General features: G+C 39.5%; 1 protein-coding gene across 1 annotated transcript in view; it reads left to right on the forward strand.

Annotated features, from left to right (window-relative positions):
- GABRA3 (gamma-aminobutyric acid type A receptor subunit alpha3) overlaps positions 1–13133 on the forward strand; it is a 117761-nt gene that overhangs the window by 88777 nt on the left and 15851 nt on the right. Inside the window, exons 7-8 of the mRNA XM_039873944.1 lie at positions 1346–1498; positions 9959–10167. Of these exons, the coding sequence (XP_039729878.1) occupies positions 1346–1498; positions 9959–10167 (362 nt within the window). The remainder of the gene's footprint in view (positions 1–1345; positions 1499–9958; positions 10168–13133) is intronic.

A 13133-nucleotide genomic window follows, 5' to 3' on the forward strand; every position in this document is an offset into this window, starting at 1 on the left:
GCATTCCCCGGCTTGTGGATTTATCACTCCAATCTCTGCCGCTGTCATCACACATTTCCCTGTGTGTGTCTCTCTTTATGAGAGCATTAGTCATAGTGGAATACAGCCCATCCTACTCTGCTGTGATCTCATCTTAACCAATTATGTCTACAATAACCCTATTTCTAAAGGTGCTCACATTCTGATGTACTAAGGGTTAAGACTTCGCCGTACCTTTCCAGGAGACACAATTCAACGCATAACAAGTAAGAAGCACAGGCAGAAGAGATACACTGGGGAGTTATTGGAGTTTAAGGTGTTATTTACAGACACAGGCTGAGAATGCAAAGGCAGTGAGTGAGATAGTAGAGTCCTGACATCCTCGAGTGTTGAGAAATTTAAAGGAAGCAGCAAAGGAGACTAGAGAGATAATGAGGTAGGAGGGAAAACCAGAAAAGCATCATAGGCTAGAAATTTGGTAAAGAGAATTATTCCAGGAGGATGGAGCGCTCGACTGTAAAATCCTGCTAAGATTATACTTTCAGAGATCATTTGTATCGTTTGTAAAATCCTGCTGATGACAAATCCAGTACAACTAATAATTAACTATTGAATTTAACAAGGGGCAATAATTAGTACCTACCTTACAGGGTTGATGGGAGGGTGGATATAAAGTTAATACCCCCAAAACACTCGAAGTTTGGCACGTAGTCAGATCTCAGTAAGTGTTCACGCTTATATTGGAGTGGGGTGATGGAGGCTAACCCACATTCTGCTGTGTGAACCTTTGGTTGTAACCCAATAAAGCCATTCGAGCAGCAGAGCAGACTGGTTAGAAAGCATAAACTGTAGAGTTGATGTATCTGATTCTGAATTCAGGCTCCACTACTCACTAGCTGGGTAACTCATGTGAGTTGCTGAATCTCCCCTTGCTTTCCGTTTATTGACCTATAAAATGAGGATGACGACAGTACCTACCTCGAAGGGCTCTCCTGAAGATTACGGATTATAAGAACGTTAAAATGATAGTAGAGTGCCTATTACATAGCAAATGCTGCAGAACAGATTATTTCTTATTAAATGTGTTTAAATGAGGACCTTAATTTATTGAAATGACTTTGTATCAAAACTGCTCCAAGCAAGCTGTGTTGGTACACTGCTAGCATATATTTTCACCAAAAACAAAAACAAAAAAAAAAAATACAAAACCTCACTGCTTCATGAGATCCAGTTACATGGACTCGGGAGGTACTGGGATGTCTCGTTTTGAATATAACTTAAGGAGCTTTGTGGACTGAATCGGAGCCCACTTCAATAACACGATGTTTACTCGACTACATACTACCTCATTTTACTCTCTCTGCAGGAGAATATGTCGTCATGACAACCCACTTCCATCTCAAGCGAAAAATTGGCTACTTTGTGATCCAGACCTACTTGCCATGTATTATGACTGTCATTCTGTCGCAAGTGTCTTTCTGGCTCAACAGAGAGTCTGTCCCTGCCCGCACGGTCTTTGGTGAGTGTTGTTTTATGGAGAACGAGGTGGGGGGAGACGTTTGCAAAGTCTTGTGATGGGCAGTCAGAGTAGGCGTAAAGGAGGTAAAAGAACCATTACCGAGATAACGGGAGCGGTGCCTGAGCCCAGCATTAATAACTGACTCATTGGATCTTGGTATTTCAGACAACTGCATCCTTAACAGAGAAGTGGGAATAAGAAGAGTGTGGGAGTAGGAAGGTGACTGAAATGCTTCCTGTCTCAATCAGCTTTCCTCTAGGAACTGGAGAGGGATGGAGCCTTCGGTGAAAAAGAGGAAATTAGTGGGCAGAGCTGGAGAAGGTGAAGGGTGGGACTAAGCTGACAAAACATAAGTGGATTAGGGGCTTTTTTTATGACCTATTTTTTTGTACTGCCTCTCTTTTGCTGCCTCTCCTCTAGCCTTTTTGCAATTATGGATTATCTGATATTCGGTCAAGGTTACACAAGTTTGAAGGGGTTTTTAATAGTGCATACAATCAGAGAGATTTTCTTCAGTATGAATTCACTGGTGTCTAGGGAGAGGCTTGTATGTCATTAGCACTTTTCCCTGGGAGGCATACAGCATATAAAACATTCTCTGCCTGTTTTTCCCCCTGTAGTAAGATTTTGTTTTAGGAGATAAATATTAATTAACTCTTTTAGTCTACTAAACTGCCTCCATGGCATGGTGGCTGTGAGTCATACACTTAGATGTGCTAAGTAACCACACAGGAGGCCAATATTTCCTACCAATATCCTGAAGCTATACTGTGTAGTTAAATAGTAAATGATGTTTCAGAAAGAAGCAGCATTTTAGGTCAGGTAGAGGAAGAGAGAGTAATGGAGAAAGAGTAATCTGGAAAGTAGGAAAAAATTTAAAAAAAAACTAGAAGGGTGTGATATCATGGAAGTCAAGAGAGAAGAGTGTTTCAAGAAGCAGGGAATAATTGTGAATTCTACTGTGTGTTTAGGTAGGATACAAATAGCAACTGTCTGTTGGATCTGGTGATATGTTTGGTTGGTTAACGATCTTAAAAAGAACAGTTCTAGTGAAGTAGAGGGTGGAGAATCTATATAGAAGGTTAAAGATGCCCGTTTTTGAAAATATAACAAACTAGATACCCCCCAAAAATCTTTCCTCACAAAATCCTTGAAAAGCTAGCTAAAACATTCTTTTTTAAAAAATGTATGAGCTTAAGAAATTAAAGGAAATACTCGAAGGGACCCAAATTGAAGAAGGAACTGAAACTCGGACTGTTAATCACATGAGCTGATACTGCTGTAGCAGAAAGATGGGCAGATGGACTACTGGTCTTCATAAGGAAGAATTTGAGTTTTAAGCTTACACGAGAAAGGCTTCGAGCCTGAGTGAAGTTCAGCGTTAGAATTAGGACTGTTGGAGGCTGAATAATGGCACCCGAAGATAGCCACGTCCTAATGGCTGGAGCCTGTGAGTGTGACCTTATATGGCAAAAGAGAATGAAGACGTAAACTAAGTTAAGGATCCTGAAATGTGGACACGAGCCTGTATTATCTGGATGGGCCCCGAATGCAGTCACAAGTGTACTTATAAGAGTGAGGCAGAGGGACAGTTGAGTACAGAGCAGAAGGCAGTGTGATGAATGAAGCAGGAGAGATTTGAAGGTGCTAATGCTGTTGGTTTTGAAAGAGGAGGGAGGGGTCCACGAACTAAGACATGCAGCTTTAGAAACTGGAAAAAGCAATGGATTCTCCCCTGTAGCCTCCAGAGGGAGTGAGGCCTTGCTGACACCTTGACTTTAGCCCAGTGAAACAGACTTCCGACTTCCGGCCTCCACAACTGTAAGAGAATATCTGTGTTGTTTAAGCCACTCGATTTGCAGTCATTAGTTAACGGCAGCCGTAAGAAATGAATACTACCTGCATTGATGTGAATCTCCAAGATAAAACATTAATTTTAAAAGTATTACAGAATTTTCATGTAAGAACAAAGAGCCAAGAACAGCCATTATCCTCCGACAGAAGAACGGAGTGCAGGGACTTGCTCCATAAAATGTCAAAAATGATGTAGTAATCACTTTTGTAGTCATTAAGACAATGTGTCACTGTCACAAGGAAAAAGAAAGCATCATAGAGTAAAAGTAGATCCACGTATGTGAAAACTTGATTTATGACAGAGGTACATTGTAGAGAATTAATCTGAGATTGATCATAGACTTAAATATAAAAAAAATGCTCATAGACTGAATATAAGACCATATCTTTGCAACCTTTTGGAAGGCAGAAATTCTTTAGTGCACAAAAAATAACTGAAAAAAAGGATTGGACTTCATCAAAATCAAAAATTTTCATTCGAAGTATATATAACATTAAGAAAATGAAAAGGCAAAGCATAGACTGGGAGAATATATTTCATACGTGTACAGATCTGACAAAGCATCGATTCCAAAATTATAAAGCGCTCCTTCAATTAAATAATAAAAGTACTAAGAATCCAATTTTAAAAATTGGAAAGGGACATGAACAGACACTTCATCAAGAAAATATATAACTGCCCATAAGCACATGAAAAGATAGTTAACATCATTTTATATCAGGGAAATGTAAATTAAAACCACATGGAGACATCACTTTATAAACTCTAGAATAACTAAAATTTAAAAGACTGACAATTCCAAATATCTGTGAGGTTGAGAAGCAATTGGAACTCTCATACACTGTTGGCGAGGATATAAAATGGTATAGCTACTTAGGGAAAACAGTTTGGCCGTTTCTTAAAAGTAAAAAGTACATTTACCCTAAAACCTAGGTATTTCACTCCGAGGTATACATACCCAAGTGAAATGAAAATATATATCCATAAAAGGCTTATACAATCATGTTCATAACAGCTTTATTCTTAAAAGTCCCAAACCAGAAAACATCCAAATGGACATCGACAAGTGAGAATGGGTGAATGTATTGTGGCCTATTCATACAGTGGATTAATAACTGTAGATTCACATTATATGAATCTGAAAACAAAATATGTCAAACCAAGAAGCCAGAAACAAAATAGTACAAAATATATGATTTTACTTATATGGAATTTTCCAAAACAGGCAAAGCTAAGCTATGGTGTTAAAAACCAAAGCAGCGTTTTCTCCGGGGTTATGGACTGGCTGGTATAGTACAGTATTCTGTATCTTGACCGGGGTAGCAGTTATACTTTGCCCAAACACCTTGAAATGTACAAACTATTTTTATTGTATATAAATTATAACCCAATTAAGAAAGCAGACGTACTGGGACTACAGATATTGGAGATGTCAAACTTTCAAACAGCCATGATGAATATAGTTAAGCAGATGAAAGGAAACATGAGAATTTCATCATATGAATGGTGTGTGGGGAGTGAGCACGTGTGAGAGGAAGCACATTGAAAAAGCTAAAACTGGAAAATATCAACAAAAACTCAGTCGTTTAGATACTGTTGAAGTGAGAACCCATGAATGGGAAGAAAATATCTAGAATGAGGCGCAGAAAGGCAAAAATGTATAAAATACGTAAGAATGAGAAACAACAAGATTTATGGAGAAGGTCTGACAGAGTAATTGGAATCCTAGAAGGAGAGACATGAAAGAATGTCACGAAGCAATTTGTGAAGAATTAACAGCTGAATGCCACCCAAGCTGGATGAAGGACAAAGGCACAGCTATAAGAAGCCCTATGGACCTGAGTAGGAGAAATTGAAAGATGTACAAACAGACACATTATAGTGAAAGTTATGAAAACAAAGAGCAAAGAGAAATATCTTAAAAATAGCTTGGGAAAAAAGTACATGGCCTTTAAAGTCATAACAGACTACCAGCTGAATTCAACAGAAACAATGAACATTTTCAGAGGAAAAAAATAAAACACTAAAACTTCATTACCATCAAACCCTCACTAACGGGAGTTCTTCAAGCAGAAGGAAGATTATCCCAGAAGGAAGGTTTGGGATGTATTTTAAAGAATGAAAATAATAAATATATGGATAATGCTAAATGACTATTGAATGTATAAAATAACAACAGTGGCTTATTGAGTATACAATATATTTAGAATAAAAGACTAGACTGTAATGTAATCTATATCAATTGAGATGGGGATACAAGGAGATGAAATGTTCAAAAGACTTCATTGTCAGAGAAATGTGTAAAAGTGCCAATTGATATTTAGTTTTCATAGGTCAAAGATTCACGCTAACTGAAACTCTCATGCATCTGATGGGACCATGAAATGGTACAACGGCTTTAGAAAACAATTTGGCAGTCTCATCTAAAGTTAAGCATATGCTTACCATGCAATCTGCAGTTCCATCCCTGGGTGTTTACCGAGAGAAATGAAAGCATGTGCTCGTACAAAGACTTGTATGTAAATCTTCCCAGCAGCTTTATTCATAATAGTTGAACACTAGAAACAGTCTCGATGTCCATTAGTAGGTGAATGGATATTCAAATTATATGAATACAATGGAACAGCACTCTGAAGAGGAATGATAGACATGACATGAAAAAACCTAAAGAATATTATGCTGAGTGGAGGAAGCCAGACACAGTTGAATCCATATCATATGATATTTATGGGAAATTCTAGGGAGAAATATGTCATCTACAATGAAAGAAAGCAGTACAGTGCATTAAAAGAATGAGGTGGTTACCTGGGGCCAAGGATGGAATGATCTCAAAGGAACCTTTGAGAAGATGGAAGTATTCTATATAGGACACTTAGGAGACAGGATGGAGAGGGTGTCACCAGATAGAAATATCTCAGGAGCACAGATTACCACATGACTGTGATAGTGTAATGGTCTAAAGAGTAATAGAGATCAAGAAAAATATGGACCCCTACCTCTTGACCTATTGATTATGAATGATCAGCCACCTTTCGAGAACCAAAACGCTATATTAAATAGGCGAGTCGGGTTTCAGTTAAGATCAAAAGAGGAATGTACATTTGGAGAAGAGGTTGAGAATATAGGTGGATTTGTCACAGAGCAGCAGAGATGGAGAGTTAGCAGATTTGGGGTGAAGGGGGTTGTAAATCCATAAAATGAATAATTCAAATACAGGTAAATGAGAGTTGGCAGTACATTACAGTGATAATTTTGTATTTTTCAGAAGAAAATTTAAAACAAATTCCTCTTGCTTGGTTTTCTTTTTATTATAATGACCACCTTTTGGTATTTCATTGTTACTGAGATATATTTTTAGAATAAAATTGTGTTCTCCAAGGGGAAGAAGTAATGGGGATAAGTCATATTCAGTAATGTACTTTGTAAAACAAGAGTTAAGCCCGATTGAAAATGAATTAACAAAAAGCCTTTTCCTTCTCGTGGTATCTGAGCTCAACAGGTTTATGAAGTCTAATTATGTTAGATTGTCCCCTGAGGAGAGCGAGTGCTCATTTTGAATGCTATAGTCTGAAACATTTTCGTTTTGGGATCCCTACGACCTAAGTCTGCAAGACACAGAAGAGACGGTTAATGTCGGGGGAAAAAAAGAGAATTAGAACCATGGTATTGATAATAACAATATAGGTACTATAAGAAAAGTACATCATTCACTCTGCTGGGAGCAAGTGCGGGCTGGGCAGAACCCTTTCCCTCATCCCACGTGCACTAGGAGCCTCTTCAATTGTGATCAGGGTTGAGGACATAGAAGCGGATCACCCTCGGTCCCCGCACTCAAGAACTCCTGGTTAGGTGTGACAGACATACCAAAGAAGTGGACTAGGCTTTTAGACTTGCTCAGAGGAAGTGAGATGGGGCAGTCACCAAAAAAAAAAGAAAAAAAAAACCCAAAACTTTCCAGAAGAGTCTTCAAAGAGAAGCCCTGGATGGCAGGCCCGGATCTCTTTTAACATCCAAACCTCTTTGTCCATCTGTGAAGTGTACCGAAGGCTTTAATGAGGGTGCTGCCAGCTCTGACTAGCTAAGAGCTCTTCACAAGATGACAGTTCTAATTGAGCCCTAGAGGCTAGAGCTCTAAAAGTCTCTACTGAGATCCGGCACAGAAACACTTGTATGTCAGCGTAGTTCTCACCCTCCAAGCATTAGCACATTGCTGCGAATGTGCCAAGGGTGGGCAACCACATAGGCTGATAACCATAAATGAGATGACTTGTTTTTCCCATGAATTACTCCTTGCTCGGTGTGGTCAGTGGGTTATAGAGCCTTGGGTCCGTTTTCAGAGCTTACAAGGCTACAAATTCGGATAGTTTAATAGGTACTAGCTAGCTATGTGGCTGATTCCTGACAGGACTTAAAATGTATTTTTGCTGATCAGCCTTGATGATTCTGCCTAGTTTGTGCAGTGGTACTCCGTTAGACTGTCTGTTGAAACTGTACTAAGTCTTGGGAATAATATAGTCAATAATATTGTGAAAGCATCGCACGGTGTCACATGCTTGCTGGACTTATCATGATGATCACTTCTTGGGATGTATAAATGTTGAATAACTATGGTGTACATCTGAAACTAATATAATGTTGTATGTTAGCTATATTTTAATTTTAAAAAATCTTTTAAAAAAACTGTACTAAGTCTTTTCCAGTCTGGATTTTCATTTATATAGCGAATGTTTAAGTAAGGTACTCAAGGAAGCAAGATATGAGAGGAGGCCCCAGAGGCTGCACCTGGGTAGAGTAAGTAGGCCTTTTCTGCTTGCTTTTCTCTATAACAGTGTTCCCAACCCCCAGGCCACAGACTTATAATGCTCTGTGGCCTGTTAGGAACCGGGTCGCACAGCAGGAGGTGAGTGGTGGGCAAGCGAGTAAAGCTTCATCTGTATTTGCAGCCGCTCCCCAGCGCGAGCATCACCGCCTCAGCTCCACCTCAGATCATCAGGCGTTAGATTCTCATAGGAGCCCCGGTCCCTGGTGCCAAAAAGGTTGGGGACCGCCGCTCTATAACATCTCTCACCCCATTAAGACTTCTTTCTATGCCCTATTTGGCCTAGGCTCATGAGGCTCACATTTCCATCTTCTTGAGCAGGCCAACACTCAGAAAGAGGTTCTGACGATCCCCTCTTCCCCAAGTCTGGATGACTTTGGGTACAACTGCCTCATCACCTCTGGAGGATAGAGAAGGTAGGGAATAGTCATAGATGGGGAGAATGAAGGCACGGAGAAATTAAGAAAATTGCCCAAGATACCACGCAAGTAAGTTGTAGAACTCAAGACTTCTAAGTTTTAGTGTAGGTATTCGAGATTAGAATACTATTGTTAACAATGATACGGTTATTATAATATTGTTAAAAATGTGTTTCTAATTATACTACTATAATTAATCATAATTATGACAATACTACTGTTAATAACAACTGTAAATATAAGATTAATGTTATAGAAACTCCTATTTATCGAGCGATTACCATGTGCCAGATATTATGCTGTGGGCTTTGTGAGTATCATTTCACTGGGTCTCCCAGCAAACCTCTGAGTGTGGTATCATCACACACATTTTACACATGGTAAAACTGAGGCTGAGTTGGGTAAAGCACCTTTTTTTAAGGTCATATGACTAGTAAGTGGGATTGCCAGAACTTCAGTCTGTTTCAGTTTGATTCTAAAGCTCATACTGTGAACCACAACAGTACACAGCTCATATGTATATCTAAAATATGAACGGATTAGGAAGAAACTCAATCGAATGTAACAGTGAATAAAGGAAAGTCATAAATTTAGGTTAATAATACCAAGAAAAAGAATCCATTGATCTAAAAGCAAGCTGTGGTTTGGTAAAAACTCGCAAGAAATAAATATTGGAATAACTTTGGTTGACCATGAAACCCAATAGGACCTCGATTGCGATGCAGCTAAAGAAATATTTTCCGCGATCGTTTGTTACATTATTAGAAGAATAGTGTCCACAATAAGGGAAGTGAACATCCTGCTGACCTCAGACCATGTCTTGAGTTTTGGGCTAAGTTCTGGGCTGTTCAAGAGAGAACTACCAGAATGATCGAGGAGGAGAAACAAGAGAAGGAACTGGCCGTGTTCATTCCGGAGATGAAGTGATTCCTGAGGACCTACGGGCACCCTCTCCAAGTCCCTGAAGGCCTGGGCTAGAGAGAAGGGGACAGGTTTTTCTCTCCTGTGCTGTCAGAGAAGGAATCTGAGGTCAGTCTGTGGGCTAGCCGTTAGAAGGCAGGCTTCAGCTCATAAGCTAGATTTTTCTTGTTACTCTCTTACGATGAAATATGTTATCTACTCTTCAGTGGAAACGTTTAAACGGAGGCTAGAGGACAACTTTTAGAAATGGTGTACAGGAAGTCCCTACTACTGTGAGAATTGGGACGGGGTGGTTACCAGGTCGAACCATACCGCTCTGATGCTCTGATTTTTACCTTCAAGCGGCCATCTGAGTGGGGTATAGCGGGTATAGCTCCTCCTTTCAAGTAGGAAGTTGGTGATCTCCTCAGATATGCTCTACAACTGGTTGTCATCTCTGTCCCCAGGTGTCACCACTGTTCTCACCATGACCACCTTGAGTATCAGTGCCAGAAACTCCTTACCTAAAGTGGCATACGCGACGGCCATGGATTGGTTCATAGCCGTCTGTTATGCCTTTGTATTTTCTGCGCTGATCGAATTTGCCACTGTCAACTACTTCACCAAGCGGAGTTGGGCTTGGGAGGGCAAGAAGCCGGAGGCCCTGGAGATGAAGGTGAGATACAACAAAGATGGAGGCTGGGAAGCACTCCCTGAGAAAACTGTATTGGAACCAGGAGTGGGCAGCCTGCAGCCCGTGGGAACTGGCCGGGGCTGTGTGCTATTCACTGGGGTCATCAATCCAGTTCTCAACTGGAGTGCTTCTTGGCAATGTGATGTGTTTGCTGGGGGCAAAGCAAAGAGGGTAGGTACCATGGAGGGTTGATGTCTTGTGGTGAGAGACCAAAGCGAAGCATGATTCTGCTAAATCTAGACTCAGAGGGAACCCTTTGTGCTTACGAGGTCACCCAGAAGAGTAGACTCTATCTTCAACCCAGAGAACAATCTTTAGGGTCACCTCTGCCCCTCACTTTCCAGTAGGTTCCCATTACAGTCAGACCAAAGTGATCATCATTCCTTGTGTCTTTGCTTACTTTTTACTCTCTACCTGGGATGTTCTTTTTTTTTCCTGCCTGGTGAACACCTACTCATTTTTCGAGACCCAGATGAAATGCTATTTTTTTCCATAGAGCCTTTCCAGAGTCACCCAGATAGCTTTAGCTTTTCTTTTAGCTTGGGGGTGGGTAGAGTGGGAAGGGTGCTCCTGATATTAAAAGCATTTATTTGTATTAGAGTTATTCGCCTACTCCCTAGACTAAACTTCTTGAGGGCAGAGGCTCGTCTGCATCATCTTTCTAACTAGACAGCATCCTTGAGCACAGCATCTGACTCACAGTAAAAACAACAAATGTTAGTTGGATTGGTCGATGGATGGGAAGGAAGAAAATAGAAAGAGAAAAAAACAATAAACCAACTGGAATTGGTAGGAATAAAACATTAATACAGTGAAATCAAGATTGTTTTCCTTGGCTGATTTAAAAGAGTTCAGATCTCTAGATGTAGATGAAGACTATCCAAAGATGCTAAAAAAAAAAAAAAAACTGGCAGGGGCCCAGAATGATCCCAGTAACTATCTGAAGAATCATGGAGAAAAGATTTTTTTTTTTTGTCAAACTGGAGGAAAAAATATATATTCCATAGAACACAGACTGGCAAGTTGGCAACAATCTAATAGATTTTAACAATTTATTCAGATAAAATTTATTAGCTCCTTGCTATAAATTGTACTTGAAGAAATAAGCACATTTCTACCTTCTCCATCTATTCTACCATAGGATTTTGGGGTTGGTTTTATTCTTATACTTAATCTAGTTGTTACCTTTGTGCTTTTAAAAGATATTTACCCATGTAATGCTTGATTTATCAGCTATGAACAAGGTCTATCGACTCTTCGCCCACTACAAGATAAAAGGAAATTAGTATAAATTATTCTACTTTTTACCTTGTCTCTCTACCAGCCCGTCATCTCCCAGGTTTGTTTGTTATACTACTATTTCTGGATTGTCAAATTTTATATCATTTATATGCTTTTATGCAGCCATAATTCTTAAAGTTTACTCATGGCTCTGCATTTAAATGGACTGTCCTCAAAATACTCCTTTTATTCACTTTTCCGTTTATTGTTTCATTTCCTTAGGCTGTCCTCTAGAAGTTTCTTTAAGCTCATGGGAACCACATTGCCTACTGACTTGCATGTGTAAGACTGTTAATTGTGTGTATACTTGAATTATACTGGGGCTGTTTTACAGTTCGTGGGTCACATTCTCTCTCTGATGACTATGTAAACATTGTTGTGCTGAATTCTAGTACTGAATGTTGTTAGGAAGGTATTTACAACCAGCCCGAGAATCTCTCACATAATAGAGAACTTGATCTCATGGCCTAGAAGCCAATATGTATGTTTCTTTTGTTTACAAATTTCAGTTACTTTACAAAGATATATCTTGATCCATCTGTATGAATTTTCCCCAGGACAGCATGCTGCCCTTGAAGCCAACAGAGTCACGGCTGTCTTTGTTTCGGAAAAGCGTTCCTGAAACATAGCTTTGTTCTGTTCTGTTCTCTTCCTAGAAGCACAAATTATACGTACCCCCATAGAACTTTGTCTTTTATATCTACCATTTTTCCTAATAATTTTTAATTCTGTTATTTTCCATTTCATTTTGCTCGTTTTTCTGAAGCCTGTCTTCCCATGTTTCCGTTGTTGTAGTGTCTATTCACCTTCATTTCTATGGTAGTAGGATTTTTTTACATTGATTTTATGACATCCGCTGACTTGTTTTTACTGTGTTTTATGCTTGTTCTGTGTCTTGTTCCACGATCCTTTATTGGTCATTTTCCCTCCTTTTTGCAACATATTTTGCATCAGTACTATATTAGTTTGTTTTCATTAATTGAAGTTTCATTAGAGGAGTTCTTTACTAGCCCAGGTGTGTGTGAAAGTATCATTTGGAGAGGCACTGAATAAGCCCTTTTATTCTGTACTGGTTGGGCCATATTTAAAGTTGGGTAGTAGTAGTGAGTAGTTGAGAGTGAGTGTTTTGAACACCATCTGTCGTCTATATAAATTCTCACGAGTATTCCTCCTTGTAGTGTGATTCTGCTTCTAACTAGCAAGAAGTTTCCCCTGCTCAAAGGAAAGCCTTCTATGTACCATGCAGGGGTGTGTGTTTGTGTGTGTCCTATTACAGCCTTGAATTTTTCTAATCTCTGCCTCTGCTGCCATTACTGGTGGTCAAACTGTGTTCCGGGATGTTCTCACGACCAGCCTGAAAACCGATTTGTTTCAAAACGGGGGTCATTTGTTTCCTCACTCCGGTCTTTTAGGACTCTATTCCTGGCCTGAAATCCATAAGTAGGCATGCTCAGTGTCTTCTGCACCCTGATCCGAGTTTTACTGCATTTTGGAGCGCTTACTTTTTGCTGTCAGGGTTAAAAATGCTTTCAAGTTTCATCGAAGATGGAGTTTTGGTTTCTATCTCTCATTTTCCTTACAGTTTTTTTGGTTGATTCCAGGGAGGAGAAGAAAGCAAAAATGTCCTGATATATTAAACTGAAAGGTCCCTAGAATATATTATTAAA

Source organism: Pteropus medius, unplaced genomic scaffold, assembly GCF_902729225.1.
Source record: "Pteropus medius unplaced genomic scaffold, Ma_sr-lr_union100, whole genome shotgun sequence".
In the NCBI taxonomy this organism is placed as follows: Eukaryota; Metazoa; Chordata; class Mammalia; order Chiroptera; family Pteropodidae; genus Pteropus; species Pteropus medius.